The sequence below is a fragment of the Rhodofomes roseus genome, assembly GCF_022264815.1.
Source record: "Rhodofomes roseus strain CIRM-BRFM 1785 chromosome Unknown C8Q71scaffold_22, whole genome shotgun sequence".
Classification (NCBI taxonomy): Eukaryota; Fungi; Basidiomycota; class Agaricomycetes; order Polyporales; family Fomitopsidaceae; genus Rhodofomes; species Rhodofomes roseus.
The window spans coordinates 528,952-556,946 of NW_025952978.1; the positions used below are offsets into that span (position 1 = coordinate 528,952).

The 27,995-nt window shown below is 55.3% G+C and overlaps 11 protein-coding genes across 11 annotated transcripts; 8 read left to right on the forward strand and 3 right to left on the reverse strand.

The window, feature by feature from the left end:
• Positions 1-195: 195 nt before the first annotated feature.
• On the forward strand, positions 196-1,857 carry C8Q71DRAFT_714528 (uncharacterized protein; the record flags this gene model as incomplete). Its single annotated transcript, XM_047920974.1, has 4 exons — positions 196-279; positions 671-975; positions 1,064-1,165; positions 1,299-1,857. The coding sequence occupies 4 exons, from the start codon at positions 196-198 to the stop codon at positions 1,855-1,857; spliced, it is 1,050 nt and encodes a 349-aa protein (XP_047775345.1).
• A 198-nt stretch (positions 1,858-2,055) lies between these two features.
• C8Q71DRAFT_798749 (nucleolar protein 12-domain-containing protein) lies at positions 2,056-2,976 on the reverse strand (the record flags this gene model as incomplete). Its single annotated transcript, XM_047925836.1, has 4 exons — positions 2,056-2,560; positions 2,581-2,654; positions 2,707-2,812; positions 2,864-2,976. The coding sequence occupies 4 exons, from the start codon at positions 2,974-2,976 to the stop codon at positions 2,056-2,058; spliced, it is 798 nt and encodes a 265-aa protein (XP_047775346.1).
• Positions 2,977-3,142: 166 nt separating this feature from the next.
• On the forward strand, positions 3,143-4,379 carry C8Q71DRAFT_778551 (V-snare-domain-containing protein). Its single transcript, XM_047924776.1, has 5 exons — positions 3,143-3,345; positions 3,430-3,532; positions 3,600-3,666; positions 3,727-4,097; positions 4,153-4,379. Exons 1-5 carry the CDS (start codon positions 3,249-3,251, stop codon positions 4,232-4,234), a joined length of 720 nt encoding a protein of 239 aa, XP_047775347.1. The 5' UTR covers positions 3,143-3,248; the 3' UTR covers positions 4,235-4,379.
• A 54-nt stretch (positions 4,380-4,433) lies between these two features.
• On the forward strand, positions 4,434-10,112 carry C8Q71DRAFT_778555 (Ca-transporting ATPase). The gene is made up of 18 exons (XM_047924777.1): positions 4,434-5,629; positions 5,679-5,923; positions 5,985-6,129; positions 6,184-6,318; positions 6,366-6,432; positions 6,487-6,810; positions 6,861-7,018; positions 7,074-7,631; positions 7,688-7,847; positions 7,900-8,017; positions 8,073-8,287; positions 8,341-8,552; positions 8,611-8,891; positions 8,943-9,018; positions 9,071-9,116; positions 9,167-9,317; positions 9,370-9,533; positions 9,589-10,112. The coding sequence occupies exons 1-18, from the start codon at positions 4,568-4,570 to the stop codon at positions 9,870-9,872; spliced, it is 4,401 nt and encodes a 1,466-aa protein (XP_047775348.1). The 5' UTR covers positions 4,434-4,567; the 3' UTR covers positions 9,873-10,112.
• Positions 10,113-10,433: 321 nt separating this feature from the next.
• Positions 10,434-12,404, forward strand: C8Q71DRAFT_778561 (uncharacterized protein). The gene is made up of 6 exons (XM_047924778.1): positions 10,434-10,830; positions 10,890-11,067; positions 11,532-11,606; positions 11,662-11,925; positions 11,985-12,028; positions 12,086-12,404. The coding sequence occupies exons 1-6, from the start codon at positions 10,670-10,672 to the stop codon at positions 12,093-12,095; spliced, it is 732 nt and encodes a 243-aa protein (XP_047775349.1). The 5' UTR covers positions 10,434-10,669; the 3' UTR covers positions 12,096-12,404.
• C8Q71DRAFT_778568 (beta-lactamase-like protein) lies at positions 12,405-14,258 on the forward strand. Its single transcript, XM_047924779.1, has 7 exons — positions 12,405-12,715; positions 12,771-12,886; positions 12,946-12,971; positions 13,026-13,511; positions 13,562-13,626; positions 13,693-13,762; positions 13,823-14,258. The coding sequence occupies exons 1-7, from the start codon at positions 12,642-12,644 to the stop codon at positions 14,072-14,074; spliced, it is 1,089 nt and encodes a 362-aa protein (XP_047775350.1). The 5' UTR covers positions 12,405-12,641; the 3' UTR covers positions 14,075-14,258.
• Positions 14,259-14,504: 246 nt separating this feature from the next.
• C8Q71DRAFT_680166 (uncharacterized protein) lies at positions 14,505-15,215 on the forward strand (the record flags this gene model as incomplete). The annotated part of the gene is made up of 3 exons (XM_047919743.1): positions 14,505-14,691; positions 14,740-15,102; positions 15,157-15,215. Coding segments are annotated over 3 exons (609 nt in total), but the record flags the coding sequence as incomplete, so codon positions are not given.
• An 873-nt stretch (positions 15,216-16,088) lies between these two features.
• On the reverse strand, positions 16,089-17,908 carry C8Q71DRAFT_272612 (uncharacterized protein). The gene is made up of 3 exons (XM_047917430.1): positions 17,827-17,908; positions 17,330-17,770; positions 16,089-17,269 (listed from the first exon to the last, which is right to left on the reverse strand). The coding sequence occupies exons 2-3, from the start codon at positions 17,619-17,621 to the stop codon at positions 16,218-16,220; spliced, it is 1,344 nt and encodes a 447-aa protein (XP_047775352.1). The 5' UTR covers positions 17,622-17,770; positions 17,827-17,908; the 3' UTR covers positions 16,089-16,217.
• A 1,078-nt stretch (positions 17,909-18,986) lies between these two features.
• On the forward strand, positions 18,987-19,695 carry C8Q71DRAFT_714455 (uncharacterized protein; the record flags this gene model as incomplete). Its single annotated transcript, XM_047920967.1, has 3 exons — positions 18,987-19,226; positions 19,281-19,463; positions 19,519-19,695. Coding segments are annotated over 3 exons (600 nt in total), but the record flags the coding sequence as incomplete, so codon positions are not given.
• A 360-nt stretch (positions 19,696-20,055) lies between these two features.
• On the reverse strand, positions 20,056-20,848 carry C8Q71DRAFT_778592 (uncharacterized protein). The gene is made up of 2 exons (XM_047924780.1): positions 20,257-20,848; positions 20,056-20,206 (listed from the first exon to the last, which is right to left on the reverse strand). The coding sequence occupies exon 1, from the start codon at positions 20,706-20,708 to the stop codon at positions 20,487-20,489; it is 222 nt and encodes a 73-aa protein (XP_047775354.1). The 5' UTR covers positions 20,709-20,848; the 3' UTR covers positions 20,056-20,206; positions 20,257-20,486.
• A 758-nt stretch (positions 20,849-21,606) lies between these two features.
• On the forward strand, positions 21,607-26,768 carry C8Q71DRAFT_861225 (uncharacterized protein; the record flags this gene model as incomplete). The annotated part of the gene is made up of 2 exons (XM_047927874.1): positions 21,607-23,113; positions 23,170-26,768. The coding sequence occupies 2 exons, from the start codon at positions 21,607-21,609 to the stop codon at positions 26,766-26,768; spliced, it is 5,106 nt and encodes a 1,701-aa protein (XP_047775355.1).
• Between the last annotated feature and the right edge of the window lie 1,227 nt (positions 26,769-27,995).

The following is a 27,995-nucleotide window of genomic DNA, read 5'->3' on the forward strand; positions in this document are numbered from 1 at the left end:
TCTCGGGCGACCCGTGCTGCAATCGGGAGCCCGGATCTCCCTAATTGACTGCACGTGGTCTCCACTGGCAACCGGCGCTCTGGAACGGATACAAATCGTTCCTACCCCTTGTCAGTGTTGTCACTTCTCTGCCGCTACTGCATGCCATGGGCTTCACGCGTTTCACAAGCGTATGACGCGGACAAGAGGACAAGAATGACAAATGGAACAGAGGCGCGGAAATGTGGCCCAGTGCGCATCCCACGGCAAGCGAACGTCGTTTCGGATGCTGATGAGGAGGTCAGTCTACTTCGTCAATGTCTTCGAACTACAGCCCGTAATACGTGTATCTCTCCTCTCAATACTTCTAAATGCTTGCGTACACTGGTTGAGTCAAGAAGTATACGGCGCGTGAAAAAACGAAAGTATATGTATCCAGGCTGTACAGATGTCCACCTTGAGAGGTGCCCCTCAAGACACTTTTTCCATTCCATCCTGTTCAAATGACGGCTCCATCGGAGCCGTCACTTGTCAGACATCCTTGTCAGTATGTCGTGATCCTGTGGGCGGCCAGGGCGACATTCACCGGTTCTCATCCTGACTAGCGATTTGCTAGCTCAGTGAGCGGACTCCTACGCGCCATGCTCTCGATCCGTTGGCCAGAATAGTATTGACATTACTTGCGCAATAGGTGTTTTTGCTGTATACTCAGTTAGCTGCACGCGCACCAGACGACGAAGCTATGGGCTTCCGAGGGCTCGGACACGTCGATTCTCAACAGGACACGCTCGCTATCGACTTTGTCATTGACGAACAATCTGAAAGAGCTGCCACTGAGCCGGCTGTGTACCAGACCAGGTCGAGACGCTCTATCAAGAAGAAAAGCAAGGTTCCGACAGCGTCCCGGGAACATGTCATCTCCATCGAGCTCCTGCAGGACAAGACAGCTCTCCGCTCGCGCAAGGGGGATACGGGGAGTGTTGTTTGGCGCGCAAGGTGAGTAGGCCATCATCCTGCCGGTCAGGTATCCCTGTCGCCCTGGCGTCTCGGCAGGGACGACGCCAGGCGCATTGACGTAGTCCAGCGTTGATTTCGCACAGTACGTTCTACGAAGCTATCACACCCGGGCCCCGGATGCGCTCTTGGATGCAGATTCGCTTTGCGCAGCACATGTGCTTGAGCTGGGGTAAGGAATTACCGCTTTGCTAGCCTGGAGATGCGTAGCTTATCGCACAGATGCTGCTCCTACTGTCTGTCTGTGGCCGCTGTTGTATCGCCCGCATGATCCGGTCCACGCCCTTCATCGCATTATTGGCAAGTGCTGGGACGGGCCTGCTCGGCATAGCACTATCGCCCATCGTAGCGCGCTACACGCTCACAGACATCGACGCCCTCATCCCGTTAATACAGAAGAACCTCGCGCACAATCGCAGCCTACCGAGTTTATCCCGCAACACCGTAGGCAAACGACGATCTGCACATGGTGCAGGCGGTTCCGCACCAAAGGACGAGGAGCACGCAAGCATTTCTATCGAAGCTTTGGACTGGGAGGCTTTGCGCCATGCCTCACCGGCCCTGCGCAGGTCTACATTCCAATACCCGGCTATCGACGTGCTGCTTGTCGTCGACTGCATTTATCACCCATCACTGCTGCCCGCACTCCTTTCCACCATTGATTACCTGACAACTCCGGGCGTAACGTCTGTCCTCGTGGTCGTCGAGTTGAGGGCGGAAGATGTTGTGAGGGAGTTCTTAGCAGGATGGTTGAGACTAGAGTCGGACGGGATATGGCAGGTGTGGAGCGTTCCAGAGGTGCTAGATGGTCCATATGCAGTTTGGGTTGGGTGGAAGACGCCTCGCCGCAATGACAATAGATAGCAAGCTGCTCTAATTCTGGCTGGATTGAATTGTTCGGACATCTGGACACTGAACCATGATGCTTGCCTGTACTCATAATGCCTGTACTCACAATGCCTGTACTCACGATGCAATGTCAGTCTGTATGACCGATCGTGTGCCTGTGCTGTACATGTAATCCGCCAAAAAACATGGTCTACTATCTCCGACCCACCGGCATCATCGTCGCGTGCGGCCTCCACCGCTCTTGCGTGACGCCTTGCCCCCTGCTCGCTCAGCCTTCTCAGTATGTCGTCTGCGCTGCTTCATTTTGTCAGCCTTCCTAGCCGCGTTCGTCTGGTACTTGATATCTTTTGGCTTTGGCTTTGATTTATTCCGTCCAACCACGGCTGGCCCGTTCGCAGACGGCCGTGGGCCCATGCTCGCACTCGCGATTACGCCACGGGACGGACGGTTCTGTGCCTGGGACTCTGAGACCGGATGAGACGTTGACGAGCGATTTGCATCCACGTCGGAAGGTAGAGGTGTCCGGCTTTCTGAGTGAGGCCCGTGAATCAGCTCGTCTGGGTCGAAATCTTCGACTACGGTGACCGTCGCGATTTGCTCCTCGTACTCGTATTCTTCTTCCTTCTGCTTGCCCTTGCCCTTGTCGACGGGGCCTGACACAGATATTCCGTCCCATTCTTCTTCGTCTTCGACTATACGCACATTCGACACTCGGCATCTCAATATAGGATGACGGACGTACCAGCTCCACCATAAGCCCGCTCCGTCTCTGCCGCATTCTGCACCGCACGCTCAGCGAGCATTTGGCGTTTCTGTGAGACGTTGTGGTCAGGCTACCATGCATCAGTCTGAGTATGTACGCACCTCTCGCCGGGCCTCTAGTCTCTCCTGCTTCTCTCTTTCCAGCGCCTTCTTCTTCGCAGCCTCCTTCTTTTCCAATTTGCGTTTGTGGAATCCAGTCAGAAATTCTCTATTCTGGCCGTCGGTGGGACACTTGTTATCACATACGCTCGGTACATACCTACGAGCGGTAGCGTCAAAGACAATTTCTTTGATCTGCTCCCTCTTCGCCCGTCGCTTTGCGGCGACGATCTTGTGTGAGTTGGTGAGAACAGCCATATTCGACGACCCCATTTTGTGGTCAGAAATTGATGTGGGTTTAAAGCGTGAGGTTTCGAGTCCAGTCAATTGTATGTGAGTGGTAAGAAAGCAGGAAATCGAAGGCGGAGAACCACCCCAATCAATCACGTGAGACAGCCTACCCGAGCAGCAGAGCACTGCGGCAACAGCGCATAACGAACCTCAACTGCGTGGCTCTCTTGCCTTGTTCCTCCTCCCCTGTGTACTTGTACTTCGCGCGAATCCATTTTGTTTTAGCTCAACCCAGACTGCAAACCTCTGACACCATGAACTCGCTATATACCCTTGGCGTACGCCAAACAAACTCCATACAGGCGGACTTGGAACGGTTACGGAATGGCGACAAGTCTGCTGCATTGCTAGGTCTGTAAGCACCTCCCTACGCGCGCCCCAGTTTCCTTGTTTTGTGACATTGTGTACGATGAATTGCATCCTTACGTCTGACAGGGCAGATATCTGCATCGTTGGCTGCCATGCACCGGACCGTGGATGACTATGACTCAATGGCGAAGAGGGAGATCATCAAGGCGAAACAGGAGAAGGCTATGATGTACGTTTCTCGGATTGGCTGTATATACAGGCCTTGACGCCAGCGGAATAGCTGACCCGTTGGTCAGGCGTGTCCAGAGATTTCGAACCGACTATGCAGAGTTCCGTGGGCAATTTGAGAAGTTTAAGGTTGAGGTGAGTAGTTGACGCGTTCTGAAATGCACGTATGGTCTAACGCTTGTACACGTATAACAGCAAGAAGCAGCAGCGCGTTCAGAACTATTGGCTGCATCGTCATCATCCACGACACCGTTGTCAGCCGGAATGGCACGACAACGATTCATGGCGGGTCAACAATCAAATTCGAGCGACGTCTCGGGGTCACCTTTCCGAAATCCGTCCGCAATGCCAATGTCCGACCTGCGCGAGCAACATGCTCTCCACGAACACACCTTCATACATAATACCGAGTCGCGGTTGGACGACTTCATTGCGCAGGGGCGCGCAGTGCTCGACGACCTCGTGGAACAGCGGACAGTTTTGAAGGGTACACAGAAGCGTTTATTAGATGCAGCCAACACGTTGGGTCTGAGTAGGGATGTCATTGGATGGATAGAGCGGAGGAGGTGAGTGACCAATGTGATTGTGACTTATACGAACTGACAATCTCGCGTTTCACAGTACACAAGATATGTACATCTTCTTTGCTGGGGCGATCTTCACATTCGTTTGTTTCTACCTGATATGGAGGTATTTTGGATGAGGTTGCTAGGACTTCGAGCTATCTGGGATGGACCATTGCATGTAGCTACTTAGTACGATACTATCCTTCTACATATCTACTCCGACGGCGACATCGTCCTGTCTCTTCCGTCATCGAACAAACCTGAGTCAATATCAGTTGCCGCAGTGCTGCCAGTGGCTAGCACGATAGCAAATATCCCAGGGCCTGACTGAGTGTCGGGCGCTTGTGCGATGATGAGCGCCATTCCTCGACGCCCACTAACCGAGCAGTGAACGTTCTCTCCCACCTCCGAGAGTCTGTATATCTCTCGTCTGGGGCTCGAACAATCCTTGATACCGGCCCTCACTTTCTATGGCATCATCTGCAGGCGACGAGCGCTATGACTACACTGAAGGCGCCTCATCCATAGACATCCAGCAAGTCTTGACGGCAAATGCGAGAGGAAGACGAGATTCTAGATATGGGGCAGACGGCGAAGGGACGATGTTCGACGGGCCGGGTCACTACGTGAACCCCAGCAGTGTCTCGAGGATGTCTCTCGACCACCACCGGCGAAGCAGCGACGCTTGGTCCCGAACGTCGAGGTCGCGTAGGAGAAGCGAGGACCAGAACGGCAGTCCTTCCGGGGCCAGTCAGCACCGTAGCCACAGCAAGACCTCGTATGGATCCGTCGAATTAGGCGACGCAGACTCTGCTGGCGAAGATGAGGGTGAGCCAGAGAACCATGGTATGTCCCGGAGGCGTAGAGCGAGTAGGCCCTCGTCTCCCCCTCCACAGAAGCACGGCGTTCTCGAGAACATCGCGAGTATCTTCACCAGGAATGCTCCGCTGACAGAATCACCGCCTCGTAGTCGCCGCCCGTCAGTCGCGAGCCGCACATCCAGAACGAGACTTCTCCGGCGACATAGCAGCAGGCGCTCGGAAGCCAGTTCTGACTACGCTGTCGAATCTGAGGATGAGGGAGACAGTAGATGGGGCTACTCTTCCGGTGAAGAAGACGAGAGCGAAGTCTCCGAGGATGTAGACGAGCTGCGCGCTATGGCGAGCGGCAGTGAGCTCGACTTTGGCTCGTATCCCCCGTCACCGACCGGCGGAACGGGCCTACCCCTACTGGCCGGTGACGATATCTTCGGCGGGGAGACCAGACTAGAGATGGGCGACTTTGAGGTGATGGACCCTCCACCTCCCGGGCCGCCCAGCAGACAAGTTATCCATTTAGCGGACGAAGACACCGACATACGCCTCATTGGGTTCGACATCATCCCATGGCGCCAGTGGGCATGGACAGCTTGCTGCGTGCTGAGTTGCGGTATCTTGGCGCTGCTTGGACATTGGTTCCCTCGACTGTGGTTGCAGTGGGTCGCCCAGGAGAAGGCATTCAAGGATGCGCACCAGGGCTTCGTCGTCGTCGAGGTGCGTTGAGTGTTGTCCTTATGACGCTCGCAGTGCCAATGGATCAAAGACTGTATACAGAGATATCGCCTTGATCCAACTGCAATCACTAGACTATCCATATGAACTTTCGACGGTATTCATCACCCCTGTTGATCCTAATGCTCGCCTTCCACTGTCGAGACGGTCCTCGCATACGCAACTGCAGAACGGGGATGGCGACGCTTCTCAGAAGCTTGGCAATCTTCTGGTTGTCGATTACCGGTATACGCGCTTTGCATTGGATCCTCGTACAGGTCTGTTCTCTTCAGTGAAGTACGTGCTCGCGTATTTGTACTACCTGAATACAGTATTAAACGCAAACATCCAATATCAGAGAGTGGCGAGATCCGTTCTGGACTGGTGTCAAGTCTGTTCAGCACGGCTTACCCACCGACGTGCAAATGCAACGACGCACGCTCTTTGGTCTCAACGCCATAGAAATAGAAGGGAAATCTACGATCGCGCTGCTAATCGACGAGGTATGGTTGTGCTCTATTATCCCACTTCACGGAAATTGTCTGAACCGTGGACAGGTCATCCACCCATTCTATGTGTTCCAAATAGCCAGCATCGTCTTGTGGTCCCTGGACGACTATTATTACTACGCATTCTGTATCCTCCTTATCTCAGCTATTAGCATCACTACTACTCTGGTCGAGACCAAGAAGGCGAGTACACAGCACCTCATGTGATCGTTGTCCTGACATTGTTGTAGACGATTTCTCGCATGCGAGAAATGTCCAGGTTTTCATGTCCCGTCAATGTTTTCGTCGACGATGGATGTAAGACTTCACGTCTACCGCCATGAGACCTGTGCTTACTCCGAAGCTGTGTAGGGGTAGAGCGTGATTCGTCAACTCTGGTTCCTGGAGATATTGTCAACTTGGTCGATCCTCCTTTGCCTGTCCTGCCTGCTGACATGTTCCTTTTGTCGGGCGATGCCATCGTTAACGAGAGTATGCTTACGGGCGAAAGCGTACCGGTAGGGAAGATACCTGTCAAGGACGCAGACCTTGCTCGGTACAAGGACGATAAAGACATCACTGGCGATAGCGCAAAGAGCTTCCTATATTCAGGAACGCGCGTGGTCCGTGTGAGAGGGTCTTTGGCTGCTGACGGAAGCCTCAGGACACCTGCTCTAGGTCTTGTGGTGAGGACCGGTACGTTCTGAGACACATTCAACGTTATATCTTGTTCATCTGTCACTTAGGGTTCAATACCACGAAGGGCGCCTTGGTTCGCTCTATGTTGTTCCCGAAGCCGATGGGATTCAAGTTCTATCGCGACTCCATAAGGTTTATATTGGTTCTGACCGGCGTTGCTGGGTTGGGCTTCTGTGCCAGCGCTGTCCAGTTCATCAGATTGGGTGTGCGTACCACTTCAGATCATTCATTCCCTTAATATTAATTGAGCCCGTCAAAAGGTCCCATGGCACACCATACTCATTCGAGCGCTGGATCTCATTACGGTGGTCGTACCACCTGCTCTCCCAGCCACGCTCTCCATAGGAACAAGCTTCGCAATCGGACGACTTCGCAAACTAGGCATCTTCTGTATCTCTCCAAGCCGCGTCAACGTCGCCGGCCAGATCAATGTCTGCTGCTTCGACAAGACCGGCACGCTCACAGAGGACGGACTCGACATCCTCGGCGTACGGGCCATCGAGCGCAATACGGGCCGCTTCGGCGAGCTGCTTGAGGACATCCACGACTTGCCGCACAGTCAGGACAGGGCGAACTTCCTGTACGCAGTCGCGACCTGCCATTCACTGAAGAAAGTCGATGGAGAAGTCATTGGCGACCCGCTTGATGTCAAAATGTTCGAGTTCACCAAGTGGACGTTGGAAGAAGGCGACGTCGCTGGGACTGGTGTCATCAAGAGTCGCGCTGGAGGTGGTCGCCCGGCTGCTCTGGTGCAGACGGTTGTACGCCCCCCTGGGAGCGCGCAATTCAGAATTGAGGACGCGATGAAGGGTGGTAGAGTAAGTCATATGCTCTAGTCTTGTATTCGTGACATAGACGGCTGACCAGATTGCAGCATGCACATTTCCTGGAATTGGGTGTAATTCGCACATTCGAGTTTGTCTCTGCTCTACGCAGAATGAGCGTCGTCGTGAAGCGGCTGAAGAGTAACAGCATGGAGATCTATGTCAAAGGCGCTCCCGAGGTCATGGCAGACATTTGCGACAAGGATTCATGTAGGCCGACGCATACATTCCGAGCGATCTGGAGGCTTACATGACTGAGCAGTTCCGCAAGACTACGACGACCTCTTGTCTTACTACACAAAGCGCGGATATCGAGTCATTGCTATTGCCGGGAAGAGTATCGAAGGGTTGACTTGGTTGAGAGCGCAGAAGCTCAAGCGGTGAGACTCGTGTCTGGTTGATGTCCGTTCCACTCAACATTGTCGCGCGATATAGGGAGCAAGCTGAGTCTGGCCTCCGTTTCCTCGGCCTAGTCATCTTCGAGAATAAGCTCAAGCCCGGGACAACGCCCGCCATACAAGCTCTACGTGCTGCGCACTTCACATGTCGAATGATCACAGGTGACAACCCCCTCACTGCTGTCAGCGTAGCTAGGGAATGCGGCCTCATCAATCCCGCTGCGCACGTCTTCTCGCCGTTCTTCATTCGAGGTCAGGAAACCAATGGACTTCAATCTCACGACCCACATACTAACAGCCGGCAGGTAACGCAACGACGCCTCTATCGAAGCTGAGGTGGCCTTGTACGGACGATCCTGCCTGGGAACTCGATGACTACAGCCTCAATCCTCTACCGCCTCCGGCACACCATACAGTCGACGAGGGCGAGCTTGACTACCATGATTATACACTGGCGATCTCCGGAGACGTATTTCGCTGGATGATCAACCACGCGCCTCTGGAGACCCTTCAGCGTGTAAGCCAGCTGTTCGTCCCCTTTTGTACTTGCTGAGCTTAGCGGCGATCAAATATAGATGCTCGTAAAGTGCCAGGTGTATGCACGGATGTCGCCCGACGAGAAGAACGAGGTTGTCGAGCGACTACAAGGTCTGGGGTATACCGTCCTGATGTGCGGTGACGGTGCAAACGACTGTGCTGCACTTAAGGCGGCGGACGTCGGATTGTCGCTTTCAGAAGCAGAAGCGTCTGTAGCGGCGCCATTCACAAGTCGGACTCCTGATATCCATTGTGTACTTGAAGTGATCAAGGAGGGTCGCGCAGCACTCGTGACGAGCTTCAGCTGCTTCAAGTACATGTGAGTGTTGGCCTTACGTGCTAGGGACGTGTTACTGATGTGATCGTCAAGGGCTCTGTATTCTTTGATCCAATTCACGACTATCACGTTGTTGTACTCCTTCGCGTCGTCTTTGGGTGACTTTCAGGTACGCTCGAACGCAACCGTGTCGCATTATCAGTCGTTCACCGTTCCTCTAGTTCTTGTACATCGACCTGTTCATCATCATTCCCATTGCTGTCACGAGTAAGCTTAGAGCAACTGCTTCAAGGTGCCTTGCACTGACATCGCCCAAGTGGGTCGAACTGCACCCTTTCCGAAGATACATCCCAAGCGTCCAACTGCTAGTCTAGTCTCCAAGAAAGTCTTGTCGAGCCTTGCCGGTCAAATTATCATCACGTCAGCCTTGCAGTTCTGGGCATTCTTCTGGGTACGACGGCAGGAATGGTACGTATCAACAGTCAATTCTACAAGCTCTATTCTTACAAGCGTATGACAGGTATCAGCCGCCACCTCCGAACGATCCCAGCGCGGATGACAACAAGCTGGAGGCGACGAACTTCGAAAACTCCACGCTGTTCTTGGTGTCGTGTTTCCAGTACATCCTGGTGGCAGCAGTATTCAGCATCGGACCTCCGTACCGCCGGCCGATGTGGACAAACGGTGATAGTTCTATCAATGCCTCTCGGAACCGGATCATCACTTACACACCGCACAGGTCTTCTCATATTGTCCATCATCGTTCTGTCGCTGTTCAACATGCTGGTGCTGTTGGCTCCCCCGCGTCCGATTGCCAGCCTCTTGGAGCTCGTCCCCTTACCCTCGTCTGCACGGACATCTATCCTGGCCATGGTCATCGTCAACATTGCGCTGTCCATGGCGTACGAACAATGGGCGACGCAGGCTGTGTCGAAGATTGTTGGGTATATCATGGAGCTTCGTCAGCACCAACGTGTGAAGAACGGCAAGATGTACAAGGCTGTCGAGGGGGGCATGCGATGACGGCGGCGATGTCTTTGCATTGATGAGATCCTGCCACTGGCCCGTACGTGCACCGCGCCGAGCAGTGCCTCTGCGTCTCTTTATCGTAGGGGTGATTGACGGTATGTTATGTGTAGTTGGCTTTATTGTTCAGTTCATTGCTATCGTACAGTGGTGTCTCGACGTTGCTGTCTCGTGTGTCGGTATTGAAGGAGAATTCGACCGACCACCTAACGCCAAATTGTTTGGGCCTTCTTGACCGTGACAAAAAGTCGATGTCAACAGTCGCAGCTGTCCATCCGTCACATCTCATTCGTCTCACGGCCGCCAAATGCCAGTGGCCCATCCTCAGGACTCAGGACTCCCACGGAATTAAGTTTCTTTGACGGAGGCGGTCCGCAGTCGAATCTCGACCGCCTGGTTGCGATGGTCGGTGTGATGCCTTGGTAGTTGCCGGTTGCATCTTTCGCTGCCGGTAAGCAGGACACTGATCGGAGTGCGAATACGTCCTTCGTTTCTTCGATCTCCGAAAGGGCAGCTTACATCCGGGGGCCGAGGCATTGTGCTGGGCGATCTGAGATACGGTGTAACGCACAACCCATAAACATGGGTTGTACAAACAGGGCGGGCAATTGGGTCGCGCTCGTCTTCCATCCCTTTCTCCTCCGTATCTCTTCCGGGTCGACACCCTTTCTGCCCTGGGGGCTTGTCCATTCCTTGTCTTTCTTCCGCCGTCCTAGTGTCGAACGCAGGAGCCAGTCTCCACTCATTTGCACCCGCTCAACCCACTCTCCTCAGTGCTTGAAGCCTGTCCCAAGATGCTTGGCTCATCTACATCAGCATTCGCCATCTGCCTCCTCTCCTTGTGCTTCTCTGGTTTCGTCAATGGCGCACCCGTAGTCCAACCCGACCCTGTCCTGATGGCCCCGCGCCAGTTGGCTACGCCGACCACGGTCACGACGACTGAGACTATACAGGCGTGCGTAGAGGACGTTGTTACCAGCATATCTTATCCTCACATTTCACGACATTATACAGGCCGACTGGTCCCATGCTGCAGACCTGCCAGATCACGCTGACCCCGAATTCGGACGGCAGCTACGAGGAAGTCAAGTCGTGCAGTCTGTCCGCCATGGGTTCCAGCTCTGCAGCCAGTGGCGCAGCTTCCTCGAACGCAGCCCCCGCGAACGCAGGTCCCCCTGCCGTTGTCGTCGTCGTGAGTATTCTGTCGAATCGTTTCGTAGCAACCACCAGCATGGGCCATATCTACTAGTACTATCTTCGTGCTATCGCCGGCAGGTCACTTCCGTGGCCAGCTGCGGGATTCCCTTTCGGAGACACGAACTGCTGTTAGCTCCCGAAGTAGCCACATTGCTCAACTCTGCTGCCACTACTGACTGCGCAGCCTCGAGAACAACGAACGCTCCGCGTTGACGGCGTTGCAGTATCTGAAGGCTATATCACGTGCGTGATATCGCATGGCCAATCACATTGGCTCCGTTGTCTAGGTTCTCCAGGCTGCGTGTCGTCTCCATAGTTGCCAGTTCTTCGCCACGAAGTGCGAAGATCATGGTGGTACCTGATGTTCGCATATTATTTATATTGTTTTTCACGATGGACGTGGCCCAAGCTTGTGCTCTCCACCGAAAACGTATATCATTACTCACAACGATTGTCTAGGGTACTTCTTCCATCGCGTCCTCTGCCATGTTCGCGACCGGTGCCGCAGCAACATCTGTTGCTGCGAGCATCTCCGTACGTCCAGTCCGTCCCATATTTCCTGTTGCTGAATGCTGATGTATCGCCACAGAGTGCCGCCGCAGCTGCGGCCACCAGTGCCGTCGGTGCCATCAACAATGGAGCGGGCGGTGCAGCTGCCAGCGTGAGCGCCGCGTCCTCGGCGAGCGCTGCTGCTGTGAGCAAGACGGCTGTGTCTGACGCCGCTGTGACGTTCACCGTTCCCGGACGGCACATCCTTATTCTTCCTTACGGCCTCATCATCTTCTGCGTCATCACTGGAACAATGTTGCTTGTGATTGTGTTCCAGCACTTCGAGCGCATGCGCTACCGCAGGGTAGGTCAACTTCTTATGGTGTCTGCGTGTGCAATTCATGAACACGCTACTCCCCATAGGCGTTCCGTCAACGCAAGCAGGCCGAGGCGGGCTACGGCAGCATGTGAGTGTACCTCTTCTGTAGTGACCCCGTCACTGATGATGGTATACCGCCTTGCAGGAAGGCGTAATGGTGATATCAGTGGGTTCCATCTAGAGTTGTTCGGCGTAACCAGGATTCGGCTCCTTCACATTTGCTCTGTTTATTTGTCTGCTCTGGAGGATAGACAATCCTATGGATGCGTGTACTCTAGCCGCCTGGGTTTGTGCCAACTATATGTTAATATCTCGGCAACGTTGATGACTCGCGCCAGTCTTGCTCGTTCCGACGTGCGACTGACTGACAACTTCCCTGGACTGTGACTTCGTTATTGACGTTGAGATCCCCAAGGCCCGCATGATTGACGCTGCTTGCCTAAGTACAGCTCAACGGTCACGTTGTCTATGACGCGTTGTCCGTGCTCGGTCGAACCGCATCCCATTCGGAATGGGCGATCTACTAAGCCAGAGGTTCTGCACGTCTCAGTGAAACAACCAGCACCGGCGGAGAGCAAAAAGCAACTGGCGGACTGCGTATTCTTGAGCGATTCGGAGTCTACGTACGATACTCATAAAGCGTTTTCAACGCACCCTAAGCTGCATCGCCTGGACTGCGCCGACACTCGCAGCGTTTCTGCATGATGGCTAACCACTCCCTCAGATCTGTGGATAGGTTCGCGGTCACCTTCTTGGTGGACAATTGCATAGAATGGTACGTGCTCGCGGTATGCGGATTCATGCACCAGAGCTGATGCGCCGGTACTCAGGATGACGAAGTTGCCTCCGGGCTTCACCCATGAAGTCAAGTTGCACCTCGCAGATAATCCACCGATCGACGATGTGACCGGGGCGCCTTTCCTGGATCTCGAAAACTATTGTTGTGGTGAGTGCTTCTCGAGGCTACAGCCAAGAAACCACTTCAAGTTGAACATCGCTTCGTAGGCGCGCACGGGTTCTCAGCCCTCATCGTTCGTCACTCATATCAAGCCTGTCCCACGATGCTGATACCTTCAGACGTTTAGGAGACGCAAGTCGGCGGCGAAGCGTCGCATTTTACGCTGTTCGACACGGGCCCCGACTCGCGCGCGATCGCGCGGAACGTCGCCGCGATGCACATCGACACGCACAAAATCGAGCGGATCATCCTCTCGCACTGGCACTCCGACCACAGCGGCGGCATGCTCTCCTTCCTGCGCATCCGCACGCAGTCCGCGTCCCAGGAGGCCAGCCGCTCACCGTGCGTCGTCGACCTACACCCAGACCGCCCCGTCGCGCGCGGCATCTCCGTCCAGGGCAAGGTGATCGGGAGGCTGCCCAATGACCCGACGTTTGACGAGATTCGTGAGCTCGGCGGCGTGCCGGAGACGCATGCGGAGGGCCATGTGGTCGCGGATGGTACAGTATGGGTCAGCGGAGAGATCCCGAGGGTGACAGACTTTGAGAGCGGTTTGCCTGGAGCCGTGAGATGGCTCGAGAACGAGGGAAAGCCAGACTGGGTTGCCGAAGAGGTCGGTTTCCTCGATTGGTCGCACGGAATTGAGCTATTGACAGTTCACAGCACATCATGGATGAGAGATACGCTGCTATTGATGTTGCCGGTAAAGGGCTGGTTCTCTTCTCTGCGTGAGCACTGCTTGTACTACTGAACAGTGTCACGGCAAACGCTCACGCTGACCCATTTCACGGCAGGTGCTCTCATGCAGGCATTGTCAACGTAGTCAAGGATGCAGTGGCCCAATTCTCGAGGCCAATCTACATGGTCAGTACTACCTGTGTTCGTTGGACGCTAATCATGTCGTTGATGTTGAACCGCTGGTAGATCATCGGCGGATTACATCTCGCAGGCACAGACCTCGTACCACGCATCGAGCCTACCGTCGATTTCCTGGCCAACCGCCTTCGCCCTGCGCCGACGTATGTGCTGCCCATGCATTGCAGTGGTTTCGCGGCGAAGGTAGCCTTGGAGCATGCGCTGGGAGAGGGATGTGTCCCTGCCGGAGTTGGGCATAAATTCGAGGTGACGGGTGATCGCGAAGCGGAGAAGCTCATATTCGCGCCAACCATCCAGTAAGCTGGGTATCTCTCTAGAAGTGATTTCGAGACGCAGGTTGTACCAGTACTTGAGATTTATAGCATGAGAGGCACTGGCAGATTGTATTATTAAGTTGTTGTCACGTAGGATCGAAGTTGTAGGCCATTGGTATACGACCGCCCTCCTCCCCTCAACAAGGTCGTGTTTAGAGTCTGCCTAGGGGAGACTAGGCCATTGGGCAGCCGGAGACACTTCACTGGACACGGTCTGTGTTACTAAGTGTTACCAATATTTGTGTTACTTACTCATCAGTAGCTTGGTAAGCCCGGAATGGCGATTGGGTAATTAAATGCGAAGGTCGCCGAAGCCGAAGCCTGGCCGGACCGACTCGTATTCTCCTCTTTGCCGCCACCTCCATCCGTTTCCACGTACAGTCTACGCTACCTGCCTCCTCTCGCGCTCCGGAAGCATGTTCAGGACACTTGCTACAAAGGTACCACTCCGCCGTTGTCTGCACACGTCAGCGCCGCGTTCAACGGCAGCCACACGTCCTAGCCGCACCGGTGCCGTCATAGCAGGGTCGGCGGTCGTCGCGACATATCTCACTTGGAGAACATTGCAAGGCGATAAGATCGCGCTGGACTCCGTCGCTTCTTGTACGTACGCGTTGAGCATCGTCATTACCTCGAACTGAACGGCTGTAGCCTCAAAACATGCCGCTCCAGGAGCCAAGGCTACGGATGCACCCGACGCCGTGGCAGGTGCACGTCAGGCAGCAGCAGAGGAGGCATCACTCGAAGAGTCCCTGACCGACCCGCACGACGTGCGCGAGCACGCGGAAGAGGAGTCCGAGAGTAGCGGCGGCGCGTACAACCCTGCTACGGGAGAGATCAACTGGGACTGCCCTTGTCTCGGCGGAATGGCGCACGGTCCCTGTGGTATGCAGTTCCGCGAGGCCTTCTCGTGCTTTGTCTTCTCGGAGAAGGAGCCGAAGGGTATCGACTGCGTGGAGAAGTTCAAGGCCATGCAGGACTGCTTCAGGGAACATCCGGAGCACTACGGTGAAGGTGCGTCCCAATTACCTGGAAGGCTGCCCCAATTCTAATCACAACCTACTGCAGACATTATGAACGATGATGATGACGAGGACGATGTTGCTCCCCCCACTGGCGACTCTCCCGTTGGTGGGCACACAACTGAGCCGATTGCTCAGACGCTGTCCGAGTCCCAGGCGGAGCAGCCCACCTCGTCGTCCACCGCATAGCCTTGCCCCTCAAAAGTACTAGACACATTCGTGCTATGAATATTGTAATCTGTGGCATCCCTACTCTGTACAGTTGCTTGCATCACCTCATTGCGCCTAATTGACGTACACATCTAGAGCCAGACGTCTGAGCATTCACCGCTATCCGCATGCGTGTGCATCCGTGTTGTATCAAGCGAGACGAGCTTCAGCCTGAGGCTTGAGGCTACGAACATTGAATCCGTCGCGTTCGGCAGCGCATTGGGAGGGTAATGCCGCTAACTCTCGGTATGAAGTGTCGTGCTTTGCGACTACGTGCATCTCGCTACATCATGGCGAATTTGGTAAGTACTACATCCACTCATGCGGAGTAACCGAAGTTACAAAGACCACACCTCTCGTGTCGCATCCGAAGCCACCTCAACATAACGGTTGTGCATATGTGCTGAACAGAGTCTGGGATACGGCGATCGGTAATGAGCACAGTGTCTGGCGATGGCGGAGCTCACTTGCAGCTCGAAGCCATGTCAGTCTGAGCAGGGCGCCTGACAGCCCTCCGTAGCACTGTACATGGTTTCCGAGGACTCTATATCCAGAAGACGCGTGGTCTGGAAGCGGAACAGCACAATGTGGCATGGGTGAGAAGTACAATTTGCTGCCAGGTAGCCGGGGACTGAGTACTGAGTACTGGCGTCCTGTTACAGTATGATGGTCAAGATTCAGACGCGTTTATAAAAACCTCTCTTGCAGCCTTGATCAGCCCATACAGTGTACATTTGTATGAAACCACAACTCATGTTCAAGAAACCGCAATAGTCCCTGCGAAGGCATAGTCAATGTTGTTCAAATGAATTTGGAAGACATGTGTTATACAGTGTTAGCAATAGACTGTCTAGGTAGTATTGTACAACGTCACTTAACCGATAATCGCCAGCTCCCTCAACCGAAGTGAGTCGTTAACAGCCCTGCCATCACCATGTCGATGAGTTCAGGAAACTCTTCAGCGCGCGGGAGCCTATCCTGTGGACGCGCCCGAGCCGCAGCCAAGCTCTCCAATGGGCCAAGTCCTTCCTCTCGTCTCCTCTCGTCGACGGTGACATAGAACTTCTCCAGAGCCCGCCGGTCCTCCCGTTCAACAGCCGAGTTCACCGGCTCGCCCCGGTTGTACCCGTAGCCTGACGTGGATGTCTCGTAGGTGAGTGCCATCTCCGTGCGCGGCGAGGCTTCCACATCCAGACCCCACAGGTACTTGCACATCACGCGGACGTAGGTGAGCTCCGTGAGCCCCACCTCGAGGCGATCAAACACCTGGGACCACTTGCGCTGCGGGATTTTGTTCCGGAAGGTGGCGCCCGTGTGCATGGGGCAGGAATCGAGCACGAGCGACGTAAGAGTCGTTTGGTGTCTGAGGATGAAGTCCTCGAGGTTACTGTCGATGTCGAAGCAGAACCCGCCGAGCTTCAGACTGCACAAGGAGGGGAAGTGGAGGCTGGGGAAGTTAACTCCCGGCCATTCTGTGCCGACAGGCTGGTCGCTCGTCATGGACAAGGATGTGAGGCTGCTTTGCGCGGGGGCAAGTATGTAGTCCGGTAGGTACTCCTGCCAGAACGCCTCCCAGTACTCTTGGCTGTCCAAGGTACGCGCGCGGTGCACCGTGAGCGTCAGGTTCTCCACGGACTCCATCAGCGTCTTGAAGCCTTCCTCCATCATTGCTGGCTCAGGGCATGGAAGAAGGTTGCGAAGAGACAGCGTCTTGAGGCGCAAAGGGGGCGAGTTGCCCGCTTCGGTTAATGCGTCGAAGACATTGAATTGCTGCATGATGTATTTGGAGACACCCGCAATGATCTCCTCGCGCGTCATCGGGACGTGCAGCGCTTCAAAGTGCCTGCCCGCAAAGAGGCGAACGTGAAACGACTCGAGCAAGGGGAAGAGCCGCGTGAGGTCCGACAGGATCGCGGTGACTGCTTTAGTCACTGGGTCCTGTTGGTTAGCTGCCGCACCGAGTGAGCAAGCAATATTCGCACAGATTCTGGCGAGAGGAATATGCGTACGTGGGATCAGTGCAGTGTCCCCAAACGCTAGAGGGGCCTGGTCCCCAGCACGGTATTCCAGCCTTTTCGCCCACTTCGCCAGCCGAGCGCGAAACAACTTAATCATTCTCGCGACGCCCTCCTTTGTATGTTCCAGCATGAGGGAATCGAAGGCAAGCGGCGTCGCTAACGTCCTCCAGACCTTGTTCACACCGCGCAGGGTGCGGCGGTCGTCGTGTTCTGAAGCCTCGATGAACGCAATGAGCACCTCCGCCGGACATCGATTGATTCCAGGGTTGGACATCGATTCCATCGTGTTCGACAGGTTTTGTGGTACCACAGACCCTGGGACGGGCAAGTAGTACTTGGACGAATCGAGGGCGTGAAGGTCGTAGTTAAGCGAATGTGGCGGGAGGTGTTGTTGTCCGATCGATCGCCTCGTGGCTATCAGACTATTTGCATCTGTGGGTGATAAGTCAGCGGTTGCCCAGTGTTTCACTGTAGTCAGATTTGTCGACCGTGGACGCTATAGCTAATGTCGAGTATGAGATCGTTAGTGTAGCACTGATATACAATGTCAACCACGGCCGGGAAGTCGACTGAGCGCAACAGAAAGCCTTATAATCAGTAGTAGTACTTAGTACCATCCGAATTGATCAATCCTGTCCTCTCATGCGGCCAGCGGGCCTTCTTGAGCAAACAACTGGATCATCACGTTTGAAGGTGGTATTTCAGCGTTCGCATGCAGCTTGTAAGTATCCTAGCACTTCTATACACCTCCCAACGGTCGCGCTACAATCGCGGCACGGCACTTCGGCCATTCCAGCGACACGGTCTCGTGACCGCGTTAGTTGAGTCTGTTTCGACCAAGACTATCAGTGAGTGATCAGGAAGACTCGCGACCGTCTCTACGCACTAGCCTCCGCAGACATGGGCGAAAACATCTTGAAGGGGATATCGACGTAGCGTTTACCGGCAGCATGCCCGTAGAGCGGAATTGGCCCTACAGACGAAGAGGCTGTGGCAACGCATCATGCATGTCTGTGATGCGCGTGATTTACTCAGCATTTCCTCGTAACATAGCCTTCTCTACACAACACGCGTGCCTGTCGCTCGTCCGAGATGTTGGCAGTTGGCAGCCAAGATCGCAGTGAGTTTCGCAATTCGACGATTTGCGGTTTGCGGGTGCATTTGCACCGACGGGCTACGAACCCTGCGGCCATTCATTGTTAGCGTACTGAGCCGCCGAGTACCGCAGTGATTGGTCTCGATCGTGCACAGTTTGTAGGTGATATGGATCTCATGGGTAGTCCCGCTCCCCATTCTGCTGTACAGATCTGCGTTCATGCTAGAGATTTAACACAAACCGGTAGAGAAGACGGAGAACACACCAGAATTGGCGTACACAGCATGGCCTGACAAAATTCATCACAACGGCCGTCCTCGATGAGGCTGGTTGACCCTGAAAATAGTCAAACCTCGGGAACATAGTACATGCCCTCGTCAAGTTTTCGGCGAGCACTGTCCGTCCATGCTTTACGCATACGCAGATTTTGCATCGCCGGGGTGCTGAGGTATATAAGATTTACTGTCTTTGTCTCTGGCCCAGCACCAACATCGTTCCCCACTCCCTCATCGACTCCGAGCCGACATCCAGCTCTCAACTGCTTCAGTTAACGTGTTTGCTTTCGCGGTCCTCGCCCTCGCCCTCGCGTCTGCCTCCCTGGCCATGCCTGCGGTCACCAAGCGCCAGAACTCCTGCACGGCGTACGGCGCGGGTGTCACCGACAACCTCACGTACAACTTCACACTCTCGGTCGTCGACCCCAACGCTGCCGAGGGTAGCGCTGGTGTCCCCGTCGAGATGGCCGTCGGCCCTCTGACCACGAGCAGAGAGGCTAGCACCTGGTGGCTCCAGGTCAGTTACAAACATTTTGCAGTGATGCATATTGGCGCTGACTGGTACGGATAGACCTCCTCGGCGAGCGACGTGAGCGACTTTCCTACGTTCGGCATGCAAGGCGGCGCGCTTGTCCCCTACCCCGGCTCAGCCGACTCGGACCTCGAGGCGAAGGACATGCCGGTCAACGCTGGCAGCGTTATCGAGTTTACCGTCGTGAACACCGTCCCCGGCGAGACACCGTTCTGCACTTCCGTGAGTGTTCCAAAGACCGCGCTTTGTGAGATGATCACTGAGACATGCCTTGCAGTCGGATGTGGGCGACAACGCGTCCCTCGTCGTCAACGGCGGGAACACGACCGACTTCGCGCTCTGCGAGTCGTCGAAGAGCAGCTATGTCCTCGTCTTCCAGCCCTCGGACAACAACGGCGGCCAGTACGAGTTCGACACGTGCGTGTCGAAGCGCGTGGAACTGGTCAAGGCTTGAGGCCCAAAGGATTCTCGGCGAAGATCGATGTCGTTCTCTGTCGGATCGGACTGCTTTAGCTTCTGTTTCTCTTCACGGACTCCTGGACTTACCTACATGGACTTTTGCATCATGGTTCTTCTAATGATGTCACGCTCGCTGTGTTTTCATCTATAGTGTTTGTAGTGCTGTACGACACTGTTAACAACTCGTCAGACATCCTCATGCAGTCTGGAGTGACTATCATGCACAGGGCGCAGCGAACCGAGATGGAGAACACTCGACTGAGATGATTTCCCTGGTGCGGATTCAGCCAACTTGGACTGGCGGGACCTGAGAGTAGAGTCCAATGTTCCACAGGTACCCGGGTGACTTGCTCACCTATCATCCGAGTCGGAGAAAGCTGAACGGATGTCTCACTCAACGGGTGTTAGACGCCAACGTGTTCGTTAAAGTTTTGATTGATGCCCGTGCATCTCCGTAGTACATAGTTGTACCACCACGAAGTCGGGCAGACTTGGGGTAGAGAAACCTGCGCAAACTGAGCGTATATATCAATCCCTGGACCACGTAAGACCTGACCAGAGCAAGCAGCAGCTTGTCAGAGGAGAGTGTGATAGCGCACACGACCTCTGCGCTAGCAATTGAGACCCGTCTACATACGAACCACGGCCTGTACCGAAAGCTCGTGTACCAGCCTTCTATTGGCCCGGTGACCAAGTTGCCGTACGGCCAGGCAGCTTCCCTGGCAGAATCACTCTTGGAGCGCGCGTGTGCGGGGAAGGCGCACGAGGTGAGCGGTCATGGCGAAGTTATGAGAGGGACCGGTGCCTCGCAAATGCAGAGGGCTGGGAAGATACGCAGGAATACCGGAAACGACCCGCAGGGCGTTGGCAGCCCGGAACAATGCCTGCACATGCTTCATGCGTTCTAGGCATCTGACTCCCGAGGCCGTGGCAGGTTAGAGTCGTGGATTGCCAGACTGCGATGTGCAGAAGTGCAGGCATAGACGTTATCACGAGGGATGCTTTCATTTCCGTCTAGGAACAGGACATGAGCGAATGAAGGGTCGACTCACCTCATTGTGCTTCTTCTCCGCCGTACCTTCACGGACTAGATGGACGCCGATGCAGAATTACTCTTCCCCGGGAGCAAACACCGTGTCTATTGGCATCTAGCAAATGCGAAATGAGTCATGGCCCAGAGTTTTGAGATTGGTATAAGAAGCGTAGAACGCCTCAGGGCCTCATGCTCATTGCTCAGGCCTCAGGCCCCAGCGCTCAGCCGGTGCAGCCTGCCACAGCGCACACAAATAGCGTAGTGCTATGGTCACCGGCCAGACTGAGATGAGGTGGTGGCGACAAGGGGCTGAAGCAACCGCTACCAAGAGACAAGCGGCGTAACGATGGATATGCTCGTGAACGCCGGGGGCACCGTACATCGGCAGCTGCGGGCCATAGATTTCCGTGCCATTTCGCGTGGTAGAATTCATTGTGAGGACGTCTTTAGGAGCTTGGATACAGAGTACGCGCATGTAGTGGTCATAAGGGAGAACCGAGGAGGAAAACGGGGAGAATGAAAAAGGAACGGAGGACACGAGGCGGTGAGAACGCCGAACAAGGTTGAAGTCTAAATCGGCGATATCCATTTGTGGCTGCTGTCTAAAGTGACCGCGCCGAGCTAGAAAGCCCCTTGTCCTCTTTCTTCTTCCTCAATTGGCCGTCTTTATGTCTTTGTGCTCGGTCGGTGTTCTTCCCGTTTCGCTCTGCTTGTTCGCGTCTCATCACTTATGTTTGACTCGCACTGGCAGATCCTGCGACCCACGAAATTTCTTGATCCAGTGTCCACTCGCAATTTACTGAGCCACGCCAGTCATTCTTACAAGTCCCGAGGGCTACTGCTGCCTCTTCCATCCCTAGATTCGGCTGGATCATGGAGCCGTCGACCGTCGCCGAACAACGCGCAACTGCTGTCGCAAAGCTCAAGCGTGCGGCGTCACTCCCTCGTATGAAGGACGGGCGCCGCCCACCGATGCACGTCGAGGCCGTCAGCGAAGGGGAGAGGATGGAAGATGATGGGCGGGCTGATGAGGAGATGGAAGATGAGTCGGATGTAAGGCGGGGGTCGCAGGAGGAAGGGTCGGACCAAGGGCCTGGGACAGAAGTGGCGGAGGAGGCGAAGGTCGAGGACACACCGCCACCGCAACCACCAGAGACCCCAGTGCAGTCGGAAAAGCAGTCGGAGAGCACGCCGACTCGCTCGAAGCGGAGATCCCGCTCGCGGACGCGCTCACGGACCTCCAAGGACATGAAGAACAAGGCGACGAAACACTCGCCACACGTCAGCTCCGCCAGCCATACAAACGAGTCTTCCGCGGACGAGTTCTATCCCTCTGCGCCAGGCGAGGATGCGCCTCCGTCACCTCTTCTAGTCTCGCCTATACCGTCTCAGGCGTTTATGCTGCCAGCTTCGCGGCTGCTTGCATCCCCGCTGTTCAGGCCAGGCACGCAACCACCGACACCTCTGCCCACGCTCAATGACCTGCAAACTGTCGCTCGGATGGGTCTGTATAGATCAAACAGTGCGGGTGCGGCTAGAGCCATGGCGATGTCCAAGTTGACTGGCGAACCTATGGACCTCGGATTCATCTCGCCTTCGGCTACACCACCGCCCGGCGGGGCGCGACTGCAGCGTAACAATACAGTCTCCGGAGGTGAGAGGCTAGCTGCGAGGAGGCTCATGCTGAACAGACTGGGCAACCGAATCAATGCGGCGGATGGTGATCAGACTAGTGGTGGCGAGGAGGCCCCAGCGCCGGTGCTTCCGCCAAAGCGCAGGAGACGGCGGTCGAAACGCGCTTCCTCGCGTGCGTCGACCGTGGTGGACGATCGAGAAGAGCGCGAACCTCCTTCTACGACGCCTAACACGCCAATCGTGCCGCCGTCGCCCCTACAGCCTTTCAATCACAACGCCCCGGAACCACCACGTCCACCGACAGCCAATGGAGATGCTGGCCGCGCATCTCCGTTCAGAAAGCTGAATGGGAGCGTAACTTACGACTACGAGAAACCCACTGGCCATCGGGGCGTGGTTGTCGAAGAAGAGGATGATACACCGGAGCAACTACCATTACCCAAACTGCCCACAACACCCGCGCGGGGGTTCGCACAACCACCTGGTACTCGCCTGCCACATACGTCCGACGCGCCATCAAGCACGTCGACAGACTCGGCGCCCGCAGGTGCTGTAGGGGTACCATTCTTCCTGTCACGGCATCCTGGACTGGGACGGGAGCCGTTCCCAGCGAGCCCGTTTGCTACTCCGTTCAAAGAGAAGCCGTTCCCGGACGATGATGAACAGGTGCTTTACCAGGAGACCAGGAGTCGGTCAAGGCTCGCTTTCGAGCGCGAGAGTGAGATCAGTTGGGTCGCTGAGCCATGTAAGTGATAGGGGTTCGCTAATAATTTTGCCGAAACTCAAGCGCCTGCGTTTTAGTGCCCGTTGAACGTTCACCTGTGGATGAAGACGAGCAGGCGGACGAAGACGAGGATGACGGGGACGCAGATGAAGAGGAGGAAGATGAAGAGGTGCAGGAGCCTGAAGCTGAGGCCGAAGAGGGTGAGGAACCCACTGGTGACATTGAGCAACCCTCGCAACCCTTGCACGATCGGCCCCAACTCACAGCGCGGACCGACCTCGTCGTTGATCTCGAGACTTCTCCGGAACCGACTTCTTCACATATCGTCCCTTCTCCTATTTCTCCAATAGTTCCCCTCTCGTCTCCGACCCCTGACCTGCAACTGAACACTCAGGTCTCTCCCGTTACGTACCCGCGGGCGCTTGCTGTAGGGACGCCCAGTCAGCTCGATCGCCCTCCTAGTGTTGACCTCTCTGATTGGGAGGAGCGAGCAAGGCTGACTGACTCCACGATCAAACGGACACCAGGGGAGTCTACCAGTGCTTGGGAGCGCGTGAAGAACACGTTCGGTATCAGCCGGAGTGGTTCTATCAGCGGCCGACGCTCACGCACGAACAGCATCAATGCGCGGGATCGTCGCAACAACACGGACTCCAGTGTTAGTCGTGACAGTCGTGCAAGTCTGTCGAAGGAAAAGGGAGATCATGCTCACCCTGACACACAGCCCCCCTCTGCGTCTACGTCTATGTTATCTCTTCCTGCCGGTGCTCAGATGGGTCTGCATTCTCCAGTGCCGCCCGCTACTCCTGTGGACATGCTCATGTACGAGGCAAACTCCAAGTTGCACCCGTTCCCTGGTCTCAAGCCTTCGTTCCCCAACATGAAGGCTGACGGGAAGGGCGGGAAGCCCATGACGCCTTCTGCCTCGAGCCCAGATGTTGCATCGCCCAATGGCCTTGGTGAAGCCCTCAGCTCAAGCTCGTCGAACACCGCGACATGGCAAATAGAGAATGGTAGGGAACGCAAACTCTCCCACCAAGCCTCCGACAGTCGCCTCCTGCCGAAGTTCAACGGCGCCACCTCGCCGCCCCCTGTATCGGCCGTGAACTCGAACGCTTCCCAAGGTGATTGTTTCAGTATGTATCCCATGCCTACTCCCGTAAACGCAAGTACCACAGGTTCGATGAAGCTGCCAATGAACCGGGAAGGCGTGAAGAAGTGGCTGAGCGCGAAGAAGCTGTTCTCCTCGCAGACATCCCCTGTCATGACACCTAGCGGTTCTAGCTCGCCTCCTTCGGATAGCCGGCCACGGATGGCTGACAAGAAGGGTTCGTTCTCCGACATGCTGCTGAACAGGAAGGAGGCCGAGAGCGACTGGGAAGAGCTGAACCGCGCCAAGTCACCGACGTCGGTGAACTCTCCGGGCAGTGCGGGCACCTCCACTCTGGGCAAGCCACGAAGAGAAGACGGCAGATTGCCTCCTAGGGGACCGACTCCTGTCTTCCCGAGCCAGGATTCTAGCCCAGAGACAGTCTTATCCCCCAGGCCTGATGTGGACTACAGCAGGTCGAACGGTGTTGCGTCACCGTCTGACTTCTCTGCCTCGTATCCATCCCCACCTGATCCGCCGTCCTCAACAACCCCAGATCCTCAATCCTCCCTTGACGAATTCCCGATCCGCTCGACGTCAGAGTCGTACTCTGACTCGTCCTCCCATCGGTCAACAGACCACCAGCGCTTAGAGTCTTCACAGAGTGCATTCATCTTCGAACGGCTCGAAGAGGTGCTCGGGCGAGGCACGAAGACTTCCATGTACCCCGACGACCCTCCAAGGAAGCTCGTCATGTCTTCGCCTGTCCTTCAGGTGGCAAACACCAATACCGTCAAAGATCGGTTCCTGTTCTTGTTCAACGACATCTTGGTCATTGCGAAGCCTATCGTGCAAGATCATGATGCTTTGTTGGATACGATGAAGCCCAGCCCGCTGGACAGGAAATTCATCGTGAAGAGTGTCTGCCGGCTCCGCGATCTCCGTCTGTGCAGTGACCGAGATGAACAACGCTCGAAGGCATCCAGCAGCTCCAATCAGATGCGTCATCCGGTGATACGGACTTTCGTGACGCAATTCTCCAAGGAGCCCGACCATGCCATTGCCGCGTTGTTCACGAAAGCGAATTGCAGGGATGACCAGGCTGCTCTGGGACAGTTGCTCTTCCGTACAACGGATCTGGATAGAGCTCGACTGGGAGAGTACCTGTCTCGTCGGACATCTAAGGTCGCCCTCAAGTCCTTTGTCGATACTTTTGGCTTGACGGCTCTGAGGATTGACAAGGCGTTGAGAGTGTTCCTCCAGGCAATGAACATCCCGAATAAGCCTGGCGCGCTGGAGTACCTTCTAGACTCCTTCGCTAGTCGGTGGTACGAAGCAAATGCAGGAATCGTCGCGTACGATAAGGACCTCGCCATCCGGCTTGTGCGTGCCATCGTGCAACTCAACGAGGTCATGCACGGGGCTATCGCGCAGGAGTCTGGTATCACAGGTTACCCGAGACGCAACATCTTGTCGCACGACTTCATCGAGGCTTTCAGGAAGTTCGACAGGAGGGGTCTGGTCAGCGATGACCTGCTGGACAAGGTCTATACCTCCATCCGGAAGGAACGATTGACGCAAGCACGCAGTCCGTCGGCGTCCATGTCCCAGCCTGACATCCCTGTCACCGTAAAGCGCCCCCTCCCATCTCGCCTCACCTATCGCATGCAGTCGGAGCCTGTCGTCTTGCGCATACCGCAGCCGGATCCACAACTGACCATCCAGCTGTTTGGCCAAGATCTGGTCTTCGATCCACCTGTGCTCAACTTTGCCAAGTCCTCGGAGGCGTCATTCCGCGTCACCGGTACGTCGCTGGGTACGAAGTCGATCATCATGTGGCGTTCCGGGCCAAATGGTATCCTGTACTCTGGACTGCCTCTCAGCAGCACCATCGTCGTCGAGCGGGCCTTCATGCGCAACACGTTCCAGCTGGCGTTCGTCGACCGCCATGGCTCGAAGCGGAAGTACATGTTCAGCCTCGATGATCCTCTCATGCGACACCAGTGGTCGGTTTCGATCAAGCGTCAAATCGACATCGTGGCGTCCACGGTGTCGCCCGCTGAGGCGTCGGGGTCGTCCTCGAAGACGTACAGGGCGAACGAGAGACTCGCGTTCAGGGTCCTTCAGGAGACATTGAACAGCTCCGATGACGAGGATGCGGTTCCTGCGTCGCCAATTGACCAGGCGCTCGCGCGATTGAACGGTGCGCCTTCGCCGTGGCATGCCCCCCATGGCAGCACGTCAAGCGGGCGTGGCGCGTTGAACGGTTCATATGGTACAGGACGGCCGAGTCCTGGACACATAGGCAACGGTGCGAGCCCTCACGTCCGCTCGAAGTCTCGGAGCAAGGTTTACCATCGGCATGGCCCTGGCAAGTTCGAGTTGGAGCTGAACGATAGCTCGGACGCGCGGACGGACGACGAACAAGTCCATCCGGATGGTTCGGCCCATTCGCAGCAGCAGCGGTTGTGGAGCGGGCGTGATCTGGAGATCGTTTGCCGGCAGAACAGCTTGATCACTCCGATGCTGGCATACCTGCAGGCCGGTCGGAGAGATACAGACGTGCCAGCTGGTGCTGTATCATAGTACAACGATGCATCCCGTAAGTCCACTGTGTAATGTTTGGCGTGCCTCGAGAGTTGATTTCTGATCTCCTTCGGCACAGATATTATTTAATCCGCTATGTCTCCATTGCTATCGTGTTGTATACCCTTAGTGTCGCATCCACATGTTCTGATGGACTTCGCTGAGGATAGAGTATCCCTCCTCTCCTTAATCTCATGTCGCAGATGGAATCGTCTCCCTGTTTATGTTTATTCGCTCTTTTTGTGTCACTACGTAGTCCCAAAGCTGCTCGATCTATGCATTATTCATCAAAATATTCGTAAAGTATGACTTGTGCTGTCTTCCGCTTGAATCAGCCCGCCGTAGACAGAAGCGGCATACAGTCCTCCGTCTGAAGCCACACCCTTTTAAATTAGCGAAGGTACAAGTCTCAGAAGTCTGCGCAGGAGCTTGTCGAAGGTTCTGGTGCAACGGTGGGCCGTTGATATCATGATCAGCGAAGAACTCATCGTTCGCTGGACTCGGATTCGATATACAGTACCAGCGCCGCTGACCATGCGGCGGTGCCGATGAATCCTCGCGGGTAGAAGACTTGTGCGAGCGAACAATGCCCTATCATCTCCGAGTCTATTTCGTCAGGTTCGAATACTAGGCAGCAAACGTACTTACTCCGCATTGTTGTGTCTTGAGTAGAGGCGGCGACAGCGTGACCTGGCTTTATGTATCACAGGCTGTTGCCCTGAGATTGCGCTCTTGAGCCGAAGGAACGCGAGAACGAAGCACTGGCAAAATGGGAAGTATATACTTCTTCGCTTATGCGGCCTAGAACAGGGTCTTTGAGTGCGGGTCGGAACGAGTTGTTGCCTCGAGTCTTCTCGGAATCCAGCCTCGTGCCCTCACTTCGACTCTTCTCAATTTAACACCAAGTACCGCTCGCATCCAAGGCTGGACATAACACGTCTAGAAGTCAAGCTGGTATCTGACGCACCTCACTGCACATGCCATGGACCGTATCTCACGACCAAAATACACCGACTGCGTTGCTGCGTCGCGAGTCGCAGTGTCAGAAATGACCCTACAGTTACGGGACGACGATGGAGTGCACTGGCAGGTTGCGGTAGAAGACGAGTGAGAAGCTCGATATGAGGCCCTGGGTGGGAAGCCCGGGCCACCATCAGGCGGTGACAGCTAAGTGACAGCCTAGAGCAGACTGTCAGCTCCGCTGCTAAACACCACCATCTCCATAAA

Coding starts and splice junctions, on each gene's coding strand:
- C8Q71DRAFT_778551 (XM_047924776.1), top strand. CDS start 3,249: ATGAACTCGCTATATACCCTTGGCGTACGCCAAACAAACTCCATACAG. Junction 3,533..3,599: donor AAACAGGAGAAGGCTATGAT/GTACGTTTCTCG, acceptor CCCGTTGGTCAG/GCGTGTCCAGAGATTTCGAA. Junction 3,667..3,726: donor TTGAGAAGTTTAAGGTTGAG/GTGAGTAGTTGA, acceptor CACGTATAACAG/CAAGAAGCAGCAGCGCGTTC.
- C8Q71DRAFT_778555 (XM_047924777.1), top strand. CDS start 4,568: ATGGCATCATCTGCAGGCGACGAGCGCTATGACTACACTGAAGGCGCC. Junction 8,553..8,610: donor CTCTGGAGACCCTTCAGCGT/GTAAGCCAGCTG, acceptor GATCAAATATAG/ATGCTCGTAAAGTGCCAGGT. Junction 8,892..8,942: donor TTCAGCTGCTTCAAGTACAT/GTGAGTGTTGGC, acceptor GTGATCGTCAAG/GGCTCTGTATTCTTTGATCC.
- C8Q71DRAFT_778561 (XM_047924778.1), top strand. CDS start 10,670: ATGCTTGGCTCATCTACATCAGCATTCGCCATCTGCCTCCTCTCCTTG. Junction 11,068..11,531: donor CCCCTGCCGTTGTCGTCGTC/GTGAGTATTCTG, acceptor ACGATTGTCTAG/GGTACTTCTTCCATCGCGTC. Junction 11,926..11,984: donor AGCGCATGCGCTACCGCAGG/GTAGGTCAACTT, acceptor TACTCCCCATAG/GCGTTCCGTCAACGCAAGCA.
- C8Q71DRAFT_778568 (XM_047924779.1), top strand. CDS start 12,642: ATGATGGCTAACCACTCCCTCAGATCTGTGGATAGGTTCGCGGTCACC. Junction 12,716..12,770: donor GTGGACAATTGCATAGAATG/GTACGTGCTCGC, acceptor GCCGGTACTCAG/GATGACGAAGTTGCCTCCGG. Junction 12,887..12,945: donor TCTCGAAAACTATTGTTGTG/GTGAGTGCTTCT, acceptor ATCGCTTCGTAG/GCGCGCACGGGTTCTCAGCC.
- C8Q71DRAFT_272612 (XM_047917430.1), bottom strand. CDS start 17,621: ATGGAATCGATGTCCAACCCTGGAATCAATCGATGTCCGGCGGAGGTG. Junction 17,270..17,329: donor GGACACTGCACTGATCCCAC/GTACGCATATTC, acceptor TCGGTGCGGCAG/CTAACCAACAGGACCCAGTG.
- C8Q71DRAFT_778592 (XM_047924780.1), bottom strand. CDS start 20,708: ATGAAAGCATCCCTCGTGATAACGTCTATGCCTGCACTTCTGCACATC.